Raw genomic sequence first — 20,566 nt, forward strand, 5'->3', positions numbered from 1 at the left:
ACTGCCAGGCAGTACAGGGTCCTGACTGGACACTGAGGCTCCAGATAAGATGTCTTCCTTTCTCCTTCACAGCCCGCCCCTCCAAGGACAAGCAGGAGAGTTTGAATCAGGAGGCCAGAGCCCACCCCCAAACCAAAGCAGAGAGCAGTCCCGACGGTGAGAGGATGGCTCACTGGCCACAGGCCAGGTTTCTCCTGCCCCACCTCCTGTCACAGCCTGGGTAGCAGACACTGAGGCCCATGTCAGTCAGTGTCTCTCAGGCTCTTCCTTCAGTGATGCTTTTCTGCCTCCGGCTCCCAGTAGCTTCCTCCTTGCTCTCCGCAGGTGAGGCAGGCAGGGAAAGGCCAGGGGAACACTCAGCTCCCTCTTCTAATTTTCTATACCTCATTCCAAGTGAGACTGTGTTCCTTCTTCCTGTGACTTCTACACAAGGACATTGTAGCTGTGAGTGATCCGGAATGAGTGACCCTACCAAGGGAAGGTGACTTGGAGCCAGTGACAGAGGCCTAGCATCTGTTGGCAGCTATGACCAAGGATGTAGGACAGCAATTGCCTCATGGGCTCTGCAACACCAGGTTTACCTGACTTACTCAGCAGCCCATAGAGGGGGCCAAACAGCAGCCATTCTTTCTATTCTATAGCCAAGGAAACCAAGGGTCAGAGAGATCAAGTGAACTGGCCCCAAGCCACACAGCCAAGAGGTTGTTAGCCTGTAGCTAACATGAGCATTTCAGATTTTGTCCAAGGCCCAGCTCTCTGCAGTTTCTCTGATCCATGGCCTCTGAGCCGCTTGTCTTTGAACTCAGTGGGATCCCTTTCAAAAGACCAGCCCTCCCTGCTCCATTTACCCAAGTAGTTCCAGAATCCCTGGCCACAATTCTAGGAAATGCCTGCAGACACAGGGGAACGCTTCCCAGATGCCATCTTGTCCCTCACCTATTCAGAGGACAGAGAAAGGACAGCTCCTATTTTCCAAACAAGCATCCTTAGCACCCCCCTGCCAAAAGCCCTGTAGTTTCTCCCGCCTGTCTCTGCAGCGGCTCTCAGAACCTGCTCAGCTCTCACCTAACCCGTGTTTGTCCTTTAAGAGGAGGAGACAGCTGAGCTCCCTGCGGTCAAGGTCACTCCAGCCCCTGTTCCAGGCACCGAAGGAGAACAGGAGGAGGATCCAGGTGGCCAGGTAGGTGCCCAGCTGGAGGAATTTCATAGGCCAAGGAAGGGTTTTCTGGCCAAAATACTTCCTACTTGAAGGCCTGAAATCCCATCAGGTTTATCCCTGTGGGGTGAACCTTCTCTGAAATCTTTTGAAAATGCTCATACTTTCACCTGAGCATGAGATTATATATATGCACACACACATATATCTTATTTTATATAGTATATATGTGTATCTATTTGTATACACATACTGATGTGTATGCACGACTACATGCTATAAGAACATAAGGAATTGCTAGTGTGTCAGCAAAGCAACCAGAGACTAAGTCCAGGTTGTCCAGACCACCAGTGGCTAAGAGGGCTGCTGGGCATGACCCAAGGTCCTTCATTGCTGCGCTTCCTGCCTCATCCATAGCCTGCTTGGCCTTGAGGGCCTCTTTGTCCACCATTCTCAGACCATTGGAATTTGTCTCCACGCTTTTCTACCAGCTCCTCGTAGTCCCTCACCCTCCGTCCCCAGATAGCCTTATCTAGCCTGGTATGGGTAGAAAGCTCCCTTGCCAACAAGACTTCCCTGATGCACCTGAATCCAAATGCCCAGGGCACTCTGTACCTGGCATGGGGCTTCTGCAACTGCCTCCTTGTTTTCCAAGCCTCTTCTAGTTCCCTGACCAGCTAGCGGGTTCCTGAGGACAGGATGCAAGTCTGAGTCATCTTTACCTCCACCTGAGGGAACCATCCTGCCTGGCACACGCTGCAATCAGTACAGGTTGAGTGACTGGCAGCAAACAGACGCTTAGGTGCACGTACCAGTCCTGCCTTTTCTATTCAGCGCCCAGAAGCACACTTTACGGACACTCACAGTCCAGCAATCTTGAGACTCAGTCTTGAAGGTGTCCGTCCCCTTCCAGGATGTGAGCACCAAGCAGGCCCACTATGGCCAGCTCATGTAAAAAATGAACAAGAGGATGTAGAAGCTTCTGGAGCCTCAGCCCCGGAAATGAAGCTGAACCTCATAAGAAGCTGGGTTGAGGCCCGAGGTCTCCATCTGCTGCCCTTCCTCCCTGCTTTTGCTGTGCGCAGACTCTATGACTGGCTTCAACCCTAAACTACCGGCCCAGCCTTCCAGTCCACAGGGACCAACCAGTCACCAGATACTGGTCTTAGAATCTGTTCAGCTTAAGTCACAGGTCAGAGATCTAGTGCACAGCCAGGCGACTGTGGCCCCGGGAGAGATGGGGTGCCTGCAGTGCAGCACAGAAGGGAGCTGCTGCTCACCTGGATTATTATGCCTGCCTGCCTTCCTTCCTTTGTTCGTTCCTTCCTTCGTTCCTTCGTTCCTTCGTTCCTTCCTTCGTTCCTTCCTTCGTTCCTTCCTTCCTTCGTTCCTTCCTTCCTTCCTTCCTTCCTTCCTTCCTTCCTTCCTTCCTTCCTTCCTTCCTTCGTTCCTTCTCTCCCTCCCTCTCTCCCTCCCTTTCTCCCTCCCTCCCTCCTTCCCTCCCTCCCTCCCTCCCTCCCTCCCTCCCTCTGTCTTTTCTATCTTCCCTTTTCCTTCTGTGTGCCCTGTCTGTCCTGGAACTCACTCTGTAGACCAGGCTGGCCTTGAACTCAAAGACCCACTGCCTCTGCCTCCTGAGCTGGGACTGAAGACGTGTCTGGCCTAGGCATACCTTTCTAATAAGATCCCCAAGGTAACAATTTTGGGAGCCAGGGAAGGCGGTATAGCTGGTTGTCTCAGACCTAATTACTTAAATGAACCGCCATCTCCAGGAAGCCTGCTTCTGTGATGGGGCCAGCGGAGGGAGGCAGGGATGGTTTTAGACAAATCTTTTCACTCGTCATTCCTAATTCAAAACCCAGGCATCCACAGATAGCAAATTTGTCTTTTCATTGACCCTCAACTCTGGTTGTACATTAGGATAAAATGGGAAAACTTTAAAAAGTTGTTCCCTGCCTACCTATTGAGTCAACATCCCCAGGGCAGGTCCTCCAGCATCCTGGCTTAAGAAGTCTCCAGTCAGGCCAGGCAGGGCGAAGTATGCATTTAATCCCAGCACTCAGGAGGCAAAGGCAAGCAGATCTCTGTGAGTTCAAGGTCACCTCAGTCTTCGTAGTGAGTCCCATGCCACCCAGGACTGCACAGGGAGACCCTGTCCCAGGTGATTTCCATACACAGCAGAGTTGAGAATCATCGAATGTCCTTTGGGGTTGTTACGACATTTGCTACAAGTGCCATGCTTACAAGGGGCTCTTGCTCCAAGGGGACAGACTGCAATGTTACCCTTAGTTTCAGATCTAATTGGGAACCATCAGAACTAGTGGCTTTTTGTGTGGAGATAGTCAAAGCTCTGCAGATGAATATTCTAGAACAACGAGCATGTAGACTATGGATGATTGCTTTCATCTCAGAGGTTCTAAGTCAGCTGATACATGTAGCGACAGGAAATCTGCACTTCTTATAAGATCCCCAAGGTAACAATTTTGGAAGCCAGGGGCTCCTTCAGTCCTAGAATGTTAGTGGTCAAGAGGCTGAGAATTGAACTCTATCTGTTCAAATCCCAATACCATCATATACAAACTGTGGACCACGGGCAACTTAATCCCTCTCTACCCTAGCTCACCAGAAGTCAGATGGGTACAGGCCTATCTATTGATGGGTCCATGAAATCCAGCAGCTGCTGTTGTCATGAAGTCATTTACTATTGTGCCTGGCATGTGAGAGGATGCAACAGATAGGTAAATTATCATCATCTTACATGCGATATAAGAGTTCGGGAGCTTAGCAAGGTGTTGTGGCTGACAAAGCATATCAGCCACGTTAGTTCATGTGGAGGGAAGCCCAGTACATAAGACAAGGGAGAGAATGGTATTGTTCCAGTGTGTGTAGGTTCTGTGCTCAGTGTTGATGCCCCACTCACGGTATGGCTAGTTAAACAATCTAACTGTGGCAGTCTCTATGCCATAGCATGCCCGATGCCGGAGAACCCAGAAACCTTCAACTCGTGAAGGGGCTGTCCTGTGAAGAGTACTTAGGCTTGTTCCATATGTCTCCAGAGGGTAAAACTATGTGGTGGCGGGGCTTTGATACAGATAGTGACTTCAAACCAGTTAATGCTGTTAAAGGGGGCAGACGCTGTTGTAGGTGGTGCGTGCTCCAGCCTTGGAGATGACCAAATACAAGTGGGACGACCACGGGGTTGGAAGCGGTGATGGGAAGTTTGCCGCATCTTTGCGCCAGTTTTCTCCTCTGAATATTTAACTGCTCAGATGCTCTGACAACAGCAAAAACAAAAACAGGGAGCCACAGGGATGCAAATCAGGCAAGATTTTTACCATACATTAACCTGTTGTCTTTGGATTGCAGGGAGATGTGGGTGAGGCTAAACACACAGGAGATGTGACAGGTGAAGAGGGTGAAACTCAACCAGGTGAAGGGGAAACCGAGGCAGAAGGAAAAGACGATGAACATGAAGGGGAAACTGAGGCAGAAGGAAAATATGAGCATGAAGGGGAAGCTGAGGCAGAAGGAAGAGAAGATGAACATGAAGGGGAAACTGAGTCAGAAGGAAAAGTTGTTGAACAGGAAGGGGAAACTGAGGCAGAACGAAAAAAAGATGACCACGAAGGGCAAAGTGAAACCCAAGCGGACGACACTGAGGTAAAAGATGGTGAAGGTGAAGCAGAAGCCAAAGCTGAAAATCAGTGTGAGACCACCCAAGGTGAGACCACCCAAGGTGAGACCACCCAAGGTGAGACACAAGGTGAGACCACCCAAGGTGAGACCACCCAAGGTGAGACCACCCAAGGTGAGAAAGATGCAGATGATGGAGGGGGAAGTGACGGAGGGGACAGTGGAGAAGAGGAAGATGACGAAGAGGATGAGGAAGAGGAAGAAGAGGAAGAGGAGGAGGAGGAAAACGAGGAGCCTCTGTCCTTGGAATGGCCCAAGAGCAGGCAGAAGCAAGCAATTTACCTCTTTCTCCTGCCCATCGTGTTCCCACTGTGGCTGACAGTGCCCGATGTACGGAGGCAGGTGAGAGTACCTAGCTGTGTCCCAGGCTGCCCATCCTGAGAGAGGCTAGGAGTCTTAGGTACCAGGAAGAAGGCTGAGAAACCTAGCTTGGGAGACTTCACCCATGAGGATGTGGGATGGGGCTGCAGCTCTGCGGGGGACCATGTACCACACTCTGAGTCAGGAGTGCCTTATGTCTGCTACCATGAGCAGTGTGAACCAGTCCATTCTTAATTCTAATCTCAGTATTCTGGCCTTAGTTTGGGAACCATGGCCTTGTACCCATTCATAGTTCACAGAGATATTCTGAAAACCCAGGGTGGTAATTGCTATTTCTCCATATTGTTCTCTCTCTGTAGGGAAACTCTAACCCACCCCATCTAAAGTCCAGAGAGGGATGGGGCAGAGGAAAGTTGCAGAAAGCAAACTCAAGTACTCAGCTGGGTCTCTGGACTGGTTCTGTTGAGTGCCTGCTAGACAGGCCTGGCTCCCCTGCAACTCCTTACCGATGGCTCCAGGGGTTCCCTGGGAAAGGGCCACAGCTTCACCCAGACTGCTCCCCATCTTCCTCATTATTACCCATCCTCTAGACCTCATCGCATTTTGGAGTTCCCTGGATTTCCCTCAGAGAGGGGGCCAAAGACCAGGAGTCCTGCAACTCACTTCTCTTCCCTTTCCATCTCCAACAGGAGTCCAGGAAGTTCTTTGTCCTCACCTTCCTGGGATCCATCATCTGGATAGCCATGTTCTCATACCTCATGGTGTGGTGGGCTCACCAGGTGAGTGGGCAGTAGCTCACTCTCCCATCAGCAGGTCCTAGCGCTTGTCATTTAAGATGCATTCCAGTGTTCTGGACTATCAAGATCCAGTGTGCCTGTGGTCCCCACGCTGTTTGTAAAGACATTCAAAGTAGCCATTTATTCCGTCAATCATTTTCCAAGTATGGCTTTCCTATCTTAGTTGGTATTCAGTTGTATCATGGCATAGGAGGCCCTTCACATCCAAATTCCAGTGGACCGGGCTGGCCTGATCCCCCAAACTGACAAAATCCCTTCCCTCTAAGTTGACTTAGTCGGGTCTGCTTGCCAGCATTGTACCATGGTGCCTGAGCACCATGAGATTTTTGTGTTCTGCCCAGAAGAGTATTTATCACAGAGCTGTGATTGCAAGCTTTGCTCTAGGCTAAACAGACGGACAGTACTGCCCAAACTGCTGTCTGCAGCCTGGCTTAGCTCCCGGTGCACTGCATAGGTCGCATGGCCCCAGAAAAGAAATGTTGACCCAGCAGACTGTTGGGGAGGCCGATCTCTGGGGCATGCACAGTTGTCTGTCGGACGACAGTGAAGGACAGAGCTGGCGTCATTAGACTTTTAGTACCCTTAGTGAAGAGTTGTGTGGTTTCCCGGAGCCTGGAGCTGGGGCCTGACTCTGTCTCACCTATCCCCATCCCATCCCTGTCTTGCAGAGGGCACGGGCAGAGCCTTGGTGCTTTCTTGTTAAGCAGTGTGCTGCAGTGCTGTGAACCCTCAGATTCCCTGCCCCCCGCTGTTGCCATGGCTCCTGACCACTGTTGTTGTTTCCCCAGGTTGGTGAAACCATTGGGATTTCGGAAGAGATTATGGGTTTGACGATCCTAGCAGCAGGCACTTCAATTCCTGACCTCATCACCAGTGTGATTGTTGCCCGGAAAGGCCTGGGAGACATGGCTGTGTCAAGCTCAGTGGGCAGTAACATATTTGATATAACAGTGGGGTGAGTGGTGATCTTCCTTTCTAAGGCATATTCAGCATCACTGGAAACTGCATTGGCTCAGCTGGGTGGTTTTCTTCTTCCTTTATTACAGATGCAACAAAAGGGCATTTGTGTGGTTTGTCCTTTTGAGGCAACGGCATACCCTCCCTTCATTCACCATAGCCTTAACAGTAACTGACTGGAACTTAGATGAACTGAGGAGTGAGGTCCATTTATTCCCTCTCCCAGTACAGTAAAATGCTGCCCTTAAGGAGGCAGAGAAGGAAGGGGCTGGAAGGAGCCATGTCAATCCTTCTTCTTCATGTGCGGGCTCCTGCTAGCTCAGAAGCTTCAAATAGCCTTTTGTATAAACAAGAACTGCCCATGTTCCTGTGTAACTGTTCCCTCCTTGGTCCTAGTCTCCGAGGGCTGTCAGAGCACCTGGGCCACTTTCATTTCCTTGGTCATGGCTTGGACTTGGTTTTTGCTTGGAATTTGTGTATGCGAATGTTAGGGAGGAGCTGCGGGTGGTGTAGGAATCAGATCTGATGGCTAAAGAAAAAGCATCCCAAGGTTAGATCTTAATCATAAAAACTGGAAAATTAGTCACACACTGATCAGGGTTAGACCTATATATATCACTAAGCTTATGGGGGTGGGTGGGACTCAGACCAAGGGCACTTTTTCCATTGTTTTCTTTTTTTTTGAGATGGGATCTTACTGGCCCAGGCTAGACTCAAACTGAGGATCCTTCTGCCTCAGTGCCCAGTGCTGTGCTAACAGGCCCGGTCCGGCTCGGAGTACTTGTTTTAACATAGCCTCTCAGCAATAAGCCTTGAACCCTTTGCCAAGTAATTTTGTTTCCCTAACCTCCATTTCCTCATCAGTAAACTGTGGTTAATAATTTCTGTTTACGGGCTGAAGAGATGGCTCAGAGGTTAAGAGCACTGACTGCTCTTCCAGAGGCCCTGAGTTCAATTCCCCAGCAACCACATGGTGGCTCATAGCCATCTATAATGGGATCTGGTGCCCTCTTCTGGCATGCAAGCATACATGGAAGGACTGGACTGCTGTATACATAATAAATAAATAAATCTTTAAAAAAATAATTTCTGTTTACCTCATCTTGTGCATGTGAGAACTCGGAAAACCTTAACCCACTAGTCCAGCACGGGGGGATGGGGGCACGGGGGGTATTACAAACAGCTGCTGTTCACGCTGGCTTTCTCTTGCAGCTTGCCTGTCCCTTGGCTCCTCTTCTCTCTCATCAACACTCTGCAGCCTGTTCCGGTCAGCAGCAATGGCCTGTTCTGTGCCATCGTCCTGCTGTTTCTCATGCTCCTGTTTGTGATCTTCTCAATCGCATCGTGTAAATGGAGGATGAACAAGATCCTGGGCTTCACCATGTTCCTTCTTTACTTTGTCTTCTTGATAATCAGTGTGATGTTAGAGGATCGAATCATATCCTGTCCTGTATCTGTCTGACTCAGTCACGGATATGCATGATGGGCATAGACCAGAAGCCCATGCCAGAAGCTCCTGCCCCTCTTGCCACACCAGTCCAAGGATGAACATGTGAACTGGACAGCCTGGACCCCCTGAAGTGACTGCCATCGTGACCGAGGCTTCTCTTTGCAAACTCCTGCAGCTCCTGGTGGATTATGAGCACTTCCTTGGTAGGGAGAGTCCTACCACCCAGGCCTGCAGCTCTCACAGAATCAGCAGGACAACCCCTGCAGCCGGACAGCTTTCCAGATGAGACCTGGGATAAGGCTGGGATACAGGCACCCTGGCTCACAATTCCCTGGTCACTCCTGAAGAGCCTCTGGCACAGGGATGTAGGTGCTGGAGGCTTGCTCTCCTGGTTACGGCCCCACACTCATGCACATGCTGCCATGTGCTATTCCTCTCGGTGCAAATGTGAAGTCATATCAGATCTGCAATCGTTATAAGTTCAGATAATGAGCACAAGGAGCTAAGGCCATGGAAGGGCAGGAATAAATTATCACCATACCCTATAGTCCCGGAAGATGCACGACAATGTTTCCTATGTTAAAAGTCATCAGCTTTTATTGCTGTATTTCTGAAAAATGAAATTAAAACAGGAAACAGCCTAAAATGAAGTGTATAATTTGTCTTGATCTAGAGGCAGAGATTTAAGAAAAAAAAAAAAACCTACTCAGGGCTATTTAAAATTTGGTACTTTCTGGAAAATCCATGTTTGTTTTGTCTCCATCAGTGGTCACTTCAAAGGCTTAGATATTTTGACACAGCTTCCCTGCTGCCCCTCCAGGACTGACATCTGACACTAAAGAGTCAAAGGGATGTATTTGCAGAGAGGCCCAATCTGACGTATAAGAGAGCTAGGGCTCAGTGCTATGCTTGTATGCTAACCTAGACAGGACTGCAGAGCAAGACTAGTCCTGTGTATAGTTTATCAGTGGACCTTGAGACAATTTCCAAAGGAGAAATTAAAAAATGCTTAGCACAATGATGATATAGTGAGAAAAAAAAAAGAGTACTGCTTGCTATGCAGGTTAGGCTGGCCTCGAACTCACAGAGATCTACCTGCCCCTGCCTCCTGAGTGCTGGGATTAAAAGCATGGCTGCTACACCTGGCTGAGTATCTATTTTTAAGGCCATAAAGGACACTGAAAAAAGTTAAGGTTAAATATTTTCTATGAATTTTATATGCTTGCATATTAAATACCATTGGTTGTTGCTTTTATTAGCACCAAATGGCAGAGAATGCTAGAAACAAATTTTTCTTATCATTGGTTTCAGAGTACAAGGAGCATAAGCGTCTACAGATAATGATGGCAGACTCATCTAAAGTCATGAAGATCAGAATGATGTGGTAACATGCAAGAAGATTGTGGGACAGACATGAAGTAAATACAATTGGTCATTCTGGTGTTGGAAGGCATTCGAGTATTCATCTTTAAGATGGGTTGTACTTCCTCAAGATTCCCATGTTTTTGGAAATAACTTTTATTAAATAATAATGAAAACTGTGAGTTTACTTGTCTTTTATTTTACAAACATGAATGGACTCACTCCATCTTTAGGTCAACCTATCAGAAAGCTCGAATGAAAAGAGTAATAAAGACTATGATATGTTTAAATTCCACTCTTTCTCTCTGAACATGTTTGTATGTGTACATGCGCGTAAACGTGGAGGCTGACACTGGGTTTCTTTCTCAATCACTTTCTACCCTTTCCTGAGATGGGCTCCCTTCCACTAAGCCTGAACCTCACCGATCAGGCTAGGCAGGCTCCTTGTCTGTCTTCGGCCCCAGACTGGGATTAGCTGTTTTTTAAGTGGGTGGTGGGGATCAAACTCAGTCCTGTGCCTGCTGTATGAACAGTTCACCTGCTGAACCAACTCCTCCCGGGTCCCTCAAGTTTCATATTTTCAATTATCCTCCTCCCTGGTGCTACTTTTCTATGGAGCCTCCACAGGCCATGGTTGAACAGGAAAGAACAATCCTGTGGAATGGAGGCCAATGCCAAAATTCTGGGAACCTACCTGTCGTCTGCAACCAGCTCCAATTTGCCTCAAGGATGTCACCTTGCCAAAGATTTGATGTTCATCAGGCTGAGTGGTGGACAGTGAGATATTCCGCAACTATAAAACCATTTAATTATCAAAACTAATCAGAATGATCTTATATCCTTTCCCCAAGCAGCCGGATTTCTGGCATCTTCCTTCGCCCACAAAGGAAGTCCCAACCACTTCATACTGTGACAGGAAAGGACAAGCACCAAAAGGAAGCTGGGCTTTTGGCAGATGACTGGGGTTTCACTGGGAGAGGAACTACTTCAGAGGCACAGAAAACGTCACCTTAATTAACGGATTTCACTAACGTATGTGTGTGTTTGTGTGTGACTGTCAGAAGAAAGGTCAGATCCTTTGCAGCTGGAGTTCCAGGCAGTTGTGAGCCTTCTCGTGGGTGCTGGGAACTGAATCTGAATCATCTGGAAAAGCAGCGAGTGCTCTTAACCACTGAACCATCTCTTCATCCTCGAATAACTCAAGTTTTCTCTTTTCTTTTTCTCCTTCATGATACATTTTTAAATCCTGGAGATTAAGCCCAGGGCCCCTATCATGATAGGCCAGTGGTTCTCAATCTTCCTAATGTTGCAACCCTTTAATACAGTTCCTCATGTTGTGGTGACCCCCAACCAATTATTTTCATTGCTACTTCATAACTGCAATTTTGCCACTGTTATGAATCATAATGTAAATATCTGTGTTTTCTAATGGTCTTAGGTAGACCCTGTGAAAGGGTCATCCAACTCCCAAAAGGGTCTCAACCCACAGGCTGAGAACCACTGTGCTAGGCAGAGGCAGCACCACTGCGTTGTGTCTTTTAAGATGTGTATGTATGCATACTTGTGTACTAGGGGTGTGTGTGTGTGTGTGTGTGTGTGTGTGTGTGTGTATGCTCACATACGTGCATGCACCTGTAGAAGTCACAAGAGGGCATTGCATCTCCTGGAGTTGAAGTGGGTGCCCCCTGATGTGGACCCTGGGATCTGAATTCAGGTCCTCCAGGAGAGCAGTAAGGATTCTTAATTGCTAAGTCATCTCTCCAGCCCCAATCTGCATAACTTCTAAAAGAACCAATTAAATTTGTGTTATATACTTATAAACCCACCGTAACTTACTAAAAGCATGTCTTTTAAAAGAGATAAACCAGTATGCTAACACGCCAAGATAATGTTGAGATGGCCTTTTCATTTGATAGCAAACAATCTGCAGAATTACCAGAAGCGAATTCCATCTCACTGTCTGAGCCTAGAAGTCTGAGCTGAGGCAGGTGGGAGTGTGAGCTGGCAACAGTGCCTGCAGGTTGTCCTCCCTTGCCCTGCAGCTGTAGGGCTTTGATGCCCTAGTTATAGATTTGGGCCATATTTCTAAAAATATGAAGAACTTCCCAATTAAATGAATTAAAATTTTATATAATAAATGAAAATGGACATATCTGAAATTTTTGAAAATTGTTTTAAAATAGCTACTCTGTATTTTGAACATTATATTGTACTGTGACCAACAGACATGAAAATGGTTTTAACTGTTTCTTTTTAAAACAACACTGTCTATATCAGAATTTTCATTTAACAACTGAGTTCTGAGGGGACAGGAACTGAACTTTATATTGAAAGTACAGTTTGGTAGGTAAATGGAAATAAATGATTGCCCTTATCTGCAGGTAGAGCCTGTAAGTGTCCTGGGATTGATCCCTGTGAAGAAAAAGTGCTCTCTGAGCAAGCCTGCCTGCCCCTAGGAGGTCACTAGCACCTGACAGGATATCAATGCCCAAGTCAAGTTAGCCTGCACGGTAAAGGTCTGCTCCTGGTCTGCAGGTCCTTCATTGTAATCACTGATTAAAACCTGAAAATGGTCCTGTATAGACTCATCCACCAGTTGCTCCATTAAAAGAAATTGTTTGGAAATAACTCTTTATATAACTCTTTAGAGGAAGCCATCTAAAGAACAGTAACTGTGGAAAGGCTCAGTAGAGTCTGCCTCAGAGTGTGAGTGCACAGACGTCATACTCACACAATTCCTAAGCAGACGAGTGCCCTGCTTCTCCTGTAAACACAGTTTAGTAGGTGACTGTGCTTTCCTTGGGCCTAGCAAAGGACGGTAGTATAGGAGGGGGAGGGGATAAGCCTCCAAGTCCTGAGGATGATGATGTCCACGAAGGCAGGCAGCTGCTGGAATTCAGTTCACATAGAGTTGGTGCTGAATCTAAGCAGGATAAACACATTAGCCACAGTACCAGTCCAAGGCCTCCCAAAGGCTGCTTGCTCTTTCCCTTACTCTGACACGAAGTGCCTCAAAGCAGCCTTTAAATTATGGTGGAAGAAATAAAATAATGCTGAACTACTGCCCATTTTAAAGAAGTATTTTCCGTCCATGAGTTAATTAGAATACAATGCAATACAATACAATAGAATCAGCTAATGCTTGTTAGTTGCACCAATAAATACTAATTATCAACACAAAGTAAAAATAAGGATTTATTGCCTAAAATGCTGAACCAACATTTTCAGGGTCATTTCTCTATATACAAAAATGAGAAGACATACTAGACAACTTTATTATAGATCGGTTGATAGTTTCGGGGGTTTAAAGGTTATAAAAAAGTTAAGAAAAAAGACAATCAGAAGATGAATAGCTATATACTGTGAAATCTGGCAACAGGAGGAAAATGTTGAATATTTAAAGTAGTATATACATACACAGAGAAATGTTCAAACCTATGAGAGTCTTAAACAAACTGTACTAGCAGGAGCGTGGTTTATTTCCAGCAACTAAAACATAAGCAAAATTAAGAATGAAAAGTAAGAACTTAGTGGAGGAAAAGACATTGCTCTCCAACACTATCGGCTGCACTTTCCCAAGATGTGTATGTTCAATAAAACACTGAAAACCTGCTTGCAGTAAATTGTTTCAGAAGATGATCCTTCTTGTAGTTTTCTTTGGAGCAGGACTGACTGAGTTCTGTTCCAGGTTTTAGATATTATTTTAAAAAACTGTCTTCATACAATAATAATTCCTAAAGATTAAAAGCAAGAGACACAACTTTATTCAGAGACAGAAAACACAACTCAGGGTAGAGCTGGGAGACAGAAATCGTGCTCAGTTTTCTGAGTGAGTATGAAGAGCCGCTTTGTCTCTGTCAGACGAACTCTCCTTCCTACACAGTTTACATTACAGAAACAGTAGGGAACAGTGCAAGCTGTCCTCATAAGGGAAATAAAAAGAAAACACAGACAAGAACCCATATCAACCCAATTCCTGTTTGAAGGGATGTTTACCACCAGTGCCGACAGCCTCCTCTCTCAAATCTTCTTGGAGAATGAGAAACGGTAGAGTAGAGTGAGGCTGGAGTGGATCCGACAGGAGCGGCAGGTACGCGCGTGCGTAGCACCAGTGTGTTCAAGTAGGTAAGTTCAGCTCCACCAGCTGAACTCAAGATTCACATTTTATGCTCTCTCCACAACTTGCCAGAGGGCAGAGCTGTGAGTGCTTCAGCCTGGCTGCTCAGTGGTGGCAGGAACTGAAAGGCAGCTTTTCTGTGGCTGAACTGGTGGTTCTCAGGGATCTAAGGTATTTCCAGGTCGAGCATCATGTCTGTTGGCTTTAAACCCAAGTTTGAGACCACCCCTTTCCTCTTCCTTTTAAAATGGCTAGCCTTCCTTTATAAACGACAGCCTTTGCAAATGTACATACAAATACTGAAAAGACAGACAATTTTAAAAGGCAAAGGATGCTTTTTTCTTATGAGAAATTATTTTAAAAAGTGATCTTAGAAATAATATAACTAAAAAATACATTTTAAAAGTCAATTTAATACTCACGGTGTTTGAACATTGAATTTATTGTCTGATTATGTATAGTTCTACATTTTAGATTCCATGACCTTCAGATTCTGAAGCTTGTTGAAAAAGCTAAGTTCCTCAATATGGGAAATTCTCTCTGGCTGTACTTTTAGACGGTTACTATATTTTTGCTTTCAAAAAATACTTTGAATCTCTCTCTATACATATTATTAACAGAATACCCCATTAAACCATATTTCAGATACATATTTTATAGTACAATTTGCTTTATACCCAATATTTTGGGTGAAATTTAGAAGAATTAGTTGTTAACGGAATATCCCCTATGTAAGTTTTCACATAGAATATTAACATTTAAGTTGCTATTTGGATTGTGAGCTATTTTCCCTGGGTACTGTCTGCATCTACTCGCAGTGGAGGAGACTGGACCATGGCGGAGGCACCCTGGCTGGCACTCTCTGCACTGGCTCATGCCCTGCCTTTCCATCACTCACTCTCAGTGGTCAGACTTAGAGGTGCTAGCATGCAATCTGAGGACACCAGCACTGATGAGTTAAAATTCATTCTCTCAAGTAATAAAAAAAATATATAGGTAGATAAACATATAGAGATTTGCAGCTGCGCTAATTACTTGAAAGAGCAGAGACAAAGAAAATAAACACTTGTTTCATAAGTTTAAATTCATTTTAAGTTTGCTATATTAAATTTAAAAATTAAAAAAATATCAACTTACTATAAACAATTTAAAATATGTATAATACAACTTCATGGTCAAAGCATTTGAACAGTCCATGAAAACAGGAGATACTTGGGCTTACATTTCTGCTTAGGTTCCATACATGATTTTCTACCCATCTCTTTCAAGAGAAACCATAAAACAGTTGTCTGATCTTGTGGCAACCAAGTCTTTAAAGAGACTTTCTCATCACTAGTACTTAATTACGTCACAGGGGAGCAAGAGAAGAAAGAAATGGGAAGTGGTTCTCTCCCTATCAGTCACTGTTCTCTTACTAAAGCATTCTGTACACAGCGACCTAAAATTTCCAACCCATTTACAAATGCATTTTCAAAAACTGAAGTTTAGAGTCTAAAAGTGTTACTTTGTACACTGACTATACAATATATATCGAATGTATACATATACACACACATCTTAAAGGTAAGGTTCTCCAAAGGTTTTTCGGCACTCCATCACCCCAGTACTTGGCGGCCTGTCACAGTTATGTGTATTCTTGACCTGACTGGGTGTGAGACGATCATATGCCATCTTGTACTCTTTGTCAAATGCATCTGCAAAATGCCATCAAGAAATAAAAGAAGAAATTAATGGCTGATATTGACCACAGTCAAGTAGCTATAATAAAAAGAAAAATTATGGGGACAAAGAATATGTTTCAAGGGTACTTCTGCCATCCACAGATTCACAAATGTCGAGTCTGAAGAAGGGAGCCTTAGAGTACAACGCATTTCAGAGGTAGGTAGCACAGATCAAACATCAGTGCTAAAACCACCGAACACCATGCACACCTTCTTGTAATCTGCCTTTCATGCTCAATTAAACAGTAAGAATAAGCAATGGAGCAAAGCCCCTTGTCATAGTCCAGCAGTCAAGGTAAAGCAGAGCTGAGGCATGAAGATCATCAGCTAAGGCCTGCCTTGGCTACAGAATAAGATCAGGGAAACCCTGACTCAAAACAAAGATTACAGCTCTGTGGTGGTGCACTTGTCTTGCACTGTGCGTCTGAAGCTCTAGGTTTAATTATTAGCACTGAGAGAAGTAAAAAAAAAAAAAAGTCATAGTAATTTTCCCTAACAAAACAAGATTAAGAAAAAAATGAACCCATAATTTCTTTACCTTTACGATTTAATTTTTTTTTTTACAGTTAAATTTTAGTGCTGGGTGGTGATAGCACCACCCACCCAGCACTTGGGAGGCAGAAGCAGGTGGATCTCTGTGAGCTAAAGGCCAGCTTGGTCTAGACAGTGAGTTCCAGGACAGCCAAGACTACATAGAGAAACCCTGTCTTTAAGAAGAAAGAAAGAAAGAAAGAAAGAAAGAAAGAAAGAAAGAAAGAAAGAAAGAAAGAAAGAAAGAAAAAGAAAAGAAAGGAAAAGAGCAAGGTCTGAATATGCTCTGGGATTCTCCTGGGGTGGTGAAAGCAAGCCAAGTGCTTTGTCTTGGCACGCTTCCTGTCTCACCAGTTCAAAGGCCTAGCTCAAAGAATGCATTCTTCATTTTCTCAGGTTCTAGCCACTTCCTCAGTGGCTCCAGGGATTGAAACTCACTTAATCGTCTGCTTTTCCTAACCAGTTTTATTGGGCATTTTCCCTGTAGCTGACCATGCCTATTTTTAGACTCTATCTGGTCCCACTGACTTTCCTGCCTCCATCTGCACTGGCCATATTATAGTGACATGGGCTTCTGCAAGGGATAGCCAACTAATGAATATTTCTTTATATATTTCGTGACTATTCTTTTCTGGTCAGATAAGCTATGTAAATTTGAGATACTCAGACTCAGCTTAGGCTGGCCCTGATTAAACTTATGATCCTCTTGTCTCAGCCTCCCAAGTGTTAGCACTATAAGCATGCACTACCATGCTTAGCTCATCAATTTTTACTAAGGAATAATATTCTATTAGACAAATATGACACATTTTGTCATTCTCAGGCAAGGGATGTTTGGACCTTCCCCATTTTGGTTACTGTGAATGTTACAAACATTTCAAGTAGAAGCTTTGAGTGTATGCTTTCAGTTATTCTGGGCTTAAGTGTAGAAGCAGGACTGTTGGGCCATACAGGAACTGTGTTAACTTTTGATGACACAGAGAACTACTTCGGGTGGCTACATCAGTTTATATTCCCACCAGCAACATATGTTCTCCACCTTCTTCACATCCTTTCCAACACTTGACTTGTTCTTTTCTTTCTTCCTTTCTTCTGTTTTTGGTTTTGTTTTTCAAGAAAGGGTTTCTCTGTGTAGCTTTGGAGCCTGTCCTAGAACTCTCTCTGTAGACAGGCTGGCCTCTAATTCACAGAGATCTGCCTGCCTCTGCCTCCTGAGTTAATCTAATCCTTCCTGGGATTAAAGGCACCACCACCACCCGGCCTTTTCTGTTTTTCTTATGACAGGTATTCTAAAAGTTGTAAAGTAGTAACTACTGTATGTTCTTTTTGACTTGTATTCATGAATGAATAAAGATACTGACTATCTTTCAGTTAATTTATATACCTCCTTTTGGAGAAATGTTCAAATCCTTTGCCAAGTTTTAAATTGGATTATTTATTTTTGTTATTTTTTTGCCCATGATATAGTGGATGGATGACTGTATATACCCCTGCACATATAAGCAGCATTAATTGGACTTAGTGTGCCATAAAAAAAGACATAAAATTCGGAGGTAGATATTTTGGGGGGACAGAAAGGGAGAGAGGAAATGGGAGATGGATATAACAAAGATATTTTGTATATACAAATGAAATTTAAAAATTTTAAATAAAAGCTCTTTATATTGAATACTATGCTTTCTATCAGATATATGATTTTGCAGATATATGAGTTTTTGTGTTTTTTTCATTTTTTGATGATGTCTGCTCATAAACACAGGCTTTTAATTTTGTCCAGAGTATGGTGTGTGTGTGTGCACTTGTAAAGGCCAGAGGGCACCTGTGGAATTGGTTCCTCTGTCCACCTTTATGCGGGTTCTAAAATTGAACTTAGGCAGACAGATTTGTGCAGAAAGCATCTTCACCTGCTGAACTATCTCATAGGCCCCTTCCTTGTGTTTTTGTGGTACTTTTAAGAAACTGCTCTCTACTCCAAGGTCATGAGGATTTATGCCTATGTTTTTTTCAAAGATTAATATATTTGTATCACTGAGTCATCTTGGTAGGTTGACTCTTGTTATAAAATGGTTTTGGTCTCTAATTAATTGTGTGTTTAATTGATTTTTACATAGTCACCGAAGTTCTCTTTTGAGGATGTGTCCTGGTGCATTGTTTGTTTGCTTTTTTTTTTTTTGTCAACTTGACACAACTTAAAGTTATGGGGAAAAGAAATCTCAGTTGAGAAAATGTCTCCATTAGATTGCCTGTAGGCAAGTCTGACAAGCATTCTCCTGATTAGGGAGGCTTGTGCGGGTCCAGCCCACTGTGGGTGGTGCCACCCCTGGGCAGGTGGTTCTGGGTTGTATAAGAAAACAAGCAGAGCAAGCCATGAGGAGGGAGACAGTAGGCAGCGCTTTGGAATGGCTTCTGCTTCACTTGCTGCCTCTAGGTTCCTGCCTTGAGTTGTGCCTTGATTTCCCTCGGTGATGGATTATGACTTGGGAATTATAAACTGAAATAAACTCTTTCCCTTCCACGTTGCATTTGGTCATGGTTTTTATTACAGCTATAGAAATCCTGACTAAAGATCTGGAGAGATGGCTCAGTGGTTAAGAGCACTTATTCCTCTTGCAGAGGTCCTGGGTTCGATTCCCAACACCCACGTGGAGGCTCACAACTACGTGTAGGCCCAGTTTCGGGGATCCTACAGGCATGTATGTGGTTAACGCACATGCACGCAGGCAAAACATTCATAGAGTAAAACAAACAGATATAATAAATAAAACTGAATTGTATATATAGAAAAAGAAACAACACACTAAACTGAATGGGCCAGATATGACATGATACCAGGTATGTGTACTGTCAAACCAGCAAATCCAGAAAGAGACAATGGGTGACCCGTGGCTAGAGGAAGAAGGAGGGCAGAATGGAAAATGCTGAGAAGCACAGTGAATGTTCCGAGGTTAAGAAAATGTCTAGAATTAGATAGTGATGAAGTTGTGAAATCTTATGAAAACCACTGAACTGGATATTTGCTGGGCGGTGGTGGCACATGCCTTTAATCCCAGCACTCGGGAGGCAGAGGCAGGCGGATCTCTGTGAGTTCGAAACCAGCCTGGTCTACAGAGCTAGTTCCAGGACAGGCTCCAAAGCTACAGAGAAACTCTATCTTGAAACTGCTCCCCTCCCCCCCAAAAAAAAGAAAAAAGAAAATCCTGACTAAGACAGGACTACTCGTATGGACTGTCTTTTCAATCCTTTTACTTTCTATTATCTGTGTTTGAATCTATAATGTGTCTTTTGAATATGGTATACTGTTAGCTTATATTTTTAAAAATCCATTCTTCTAATCTGTCTTTTACTCACAGAATTTAATCAACATATTTAATGCAATCTCCGATCAAGAAGAATTTGTATCTATAATTTTGATACTTTTCCTGACATGTTTTCCCCTCAAGGTTAACCAGATATATTATACCATTCCAATGTCTTTACTGTTTCTTTTACTAGTTTTGATTCCTGCCAACCTCTTTACAATCATTTTTTCCAATTAAATATGAAAACCATTTATCTAATTTCTTATTTTTAAGTATCCAGTATTTCAAATAATTAAAATAAAAAGGAAACAAATATTCATGGCATTCTGCTCAAAGTCTCCTGCTTGTAATTTGAAACCTCTTTTTAGTGGGAAGGGTAGGTCAATACATAAAATATTTGTTTACAAACAAAATAATAGATTCAACCCAGTTCTGTTTCCTCTAGTCTTCTCCATAACCTATTTTTTGATTTGCAATGTTTATATTTTTATTGAAACTCATCCAGCTATTACACTTACTTTTTAAACCAAGATTCTAGAAATTGACCTCTACATGACTTTAATTCATATCTAAATAGTTTAAAATTTATATTTACTCATATGTGTGCGCGCGCGTGTGTGTATGTACGCACATGTGTTATGGTGTGTCTACAAAGGTTACAGAACAACTTGCAGGACTTGGCTCTCTCCTTCTATCATGTGTTTTCCAGAGCTCAAACTCAAGTAGGTCATCAGGCAAATTTAATGTCCTTAGTGGTATGACATAATACTGAAAGCCCGAACCGAGGTTAAGTTGCTTAGCCTCCTGGATCCTTAATTATCTTAGGTAATATACAACTGTACACAACCAGTAATAGGACCACTCTCATAGGAACTTGCAGAGAATTAGATAGTGCATGGAGAGACTCATTATAGTGTGAGGCCTAAGAGATATTAGCTGATTACTTACCATCATTATACAATCCATGACTAAAGTATCTTTTACATTAGCTAAAACCAACCAACCAAATAAACAAAAACAAAGGTGAGGCTGGAGAGATTTCTCAGCAGTTGAGAGTGTCAGCTGCTCTTACAGGATCTGAGTTGTCAGCATCCATGCTGAGTGGCTCACAACAGCTTGTAACTCCAGGTTTAGGGGATCCAAAATCCTTTTCTGGACCCCG

At 44.1% G+C, this 20,566-nt stretch overlaps 2 protein-coding genes across 11 annotated transcripts in view; one reads left to right on the top strand and one right to left on the bottom strand.

Moving 5' to 3' along the window:
• Nucleotides 1-9,795, top strand: part of Slc24a1 (solute carrier family 24 member 1) — a 27,999-nt gene extending 18,204 nt beyond the window's left edge. For 2 of the 7 annotated variants that reach the window (XM_075967763.1, XM_075967765.1), the window contains 7 exons: nucleotides 73-156; nucleotides 1,089-1,180; nucleotides 4,523-4,832; nucleotides 4,908-5,191; nucleotides 5,860-5,949; nucleotides 6,756-6,922; nucleotides 8,137-8,761. In XM_075967763.1, the coding sequence (XP_075823878.1) occupies nucleotides 73-156; nucleotides 1,089-1,180; nucleotides 4,523-4,832; nucleotides 4,908-5,191; nucleotides 5,860-5,949; nucleotides 6,756-6,922; nucleotides 8,137-8,386 (1,277 nt within the window). In that variant the 3' untranslated portion in view covers nucleotides 8,387-8,761. Of the gene's footprint in view, nucleotides 1-72; nucleotides 157-1,088; nucleotides 1,181-4,522; nucleotides 5,192-5,859; nucleotides 5,950-6,755; nucleotides 6,923-8,136 lie in introns of all 7 variants that reach the window. The other 5 variants (XM_075967761.1, XM_075967764.1, XM_075967766.1 and 2 more) reach the window with 5 other exon arrangements.
• A 3,118-nt stretch (nucleotides 9,796-12,913) lies between these two features.
• Dennd4a (DENN domain containing 4A) overlaps nucleotides 12,914-20,566 on the bottom strand; it is a 105,368-nt gene continuing 97,715 nt past the window's right edge. For all 4 annotated transcript variants that reach the window (XM_075965508.1, XM_075965509.1, XM_075965506.1 and 1 more), the window contains one exon: nucleotides 12,914-15,547. In XM_075965508.1, coding sequence (XP_075821623.1) covers nucleotides 15,411-15,547 — 137 coding nt within the window. In that variant the 3' untranslated portion in view covers nucleotides 12,914-15,410. The remainder of the gene's footprint in view (nucleotides 15,548-20,566) is intronic.

This window comes from Microtus pennsylvanicus, chromosome 3 (assembly GCF_037038515.1).
Source record: "Microtus pennsylvanicus isolate mMicPen1 chromosome 3, mMicPen1.hap1, whole genome shotgun sequence".
In the NCBI taxonomy this organism is placed as follows: Eukaryota; Metazoa; Chordata; class Mammalia; order Rodentia; family Cricetidae; genus Microtus; species Microtus pennsylvanicus.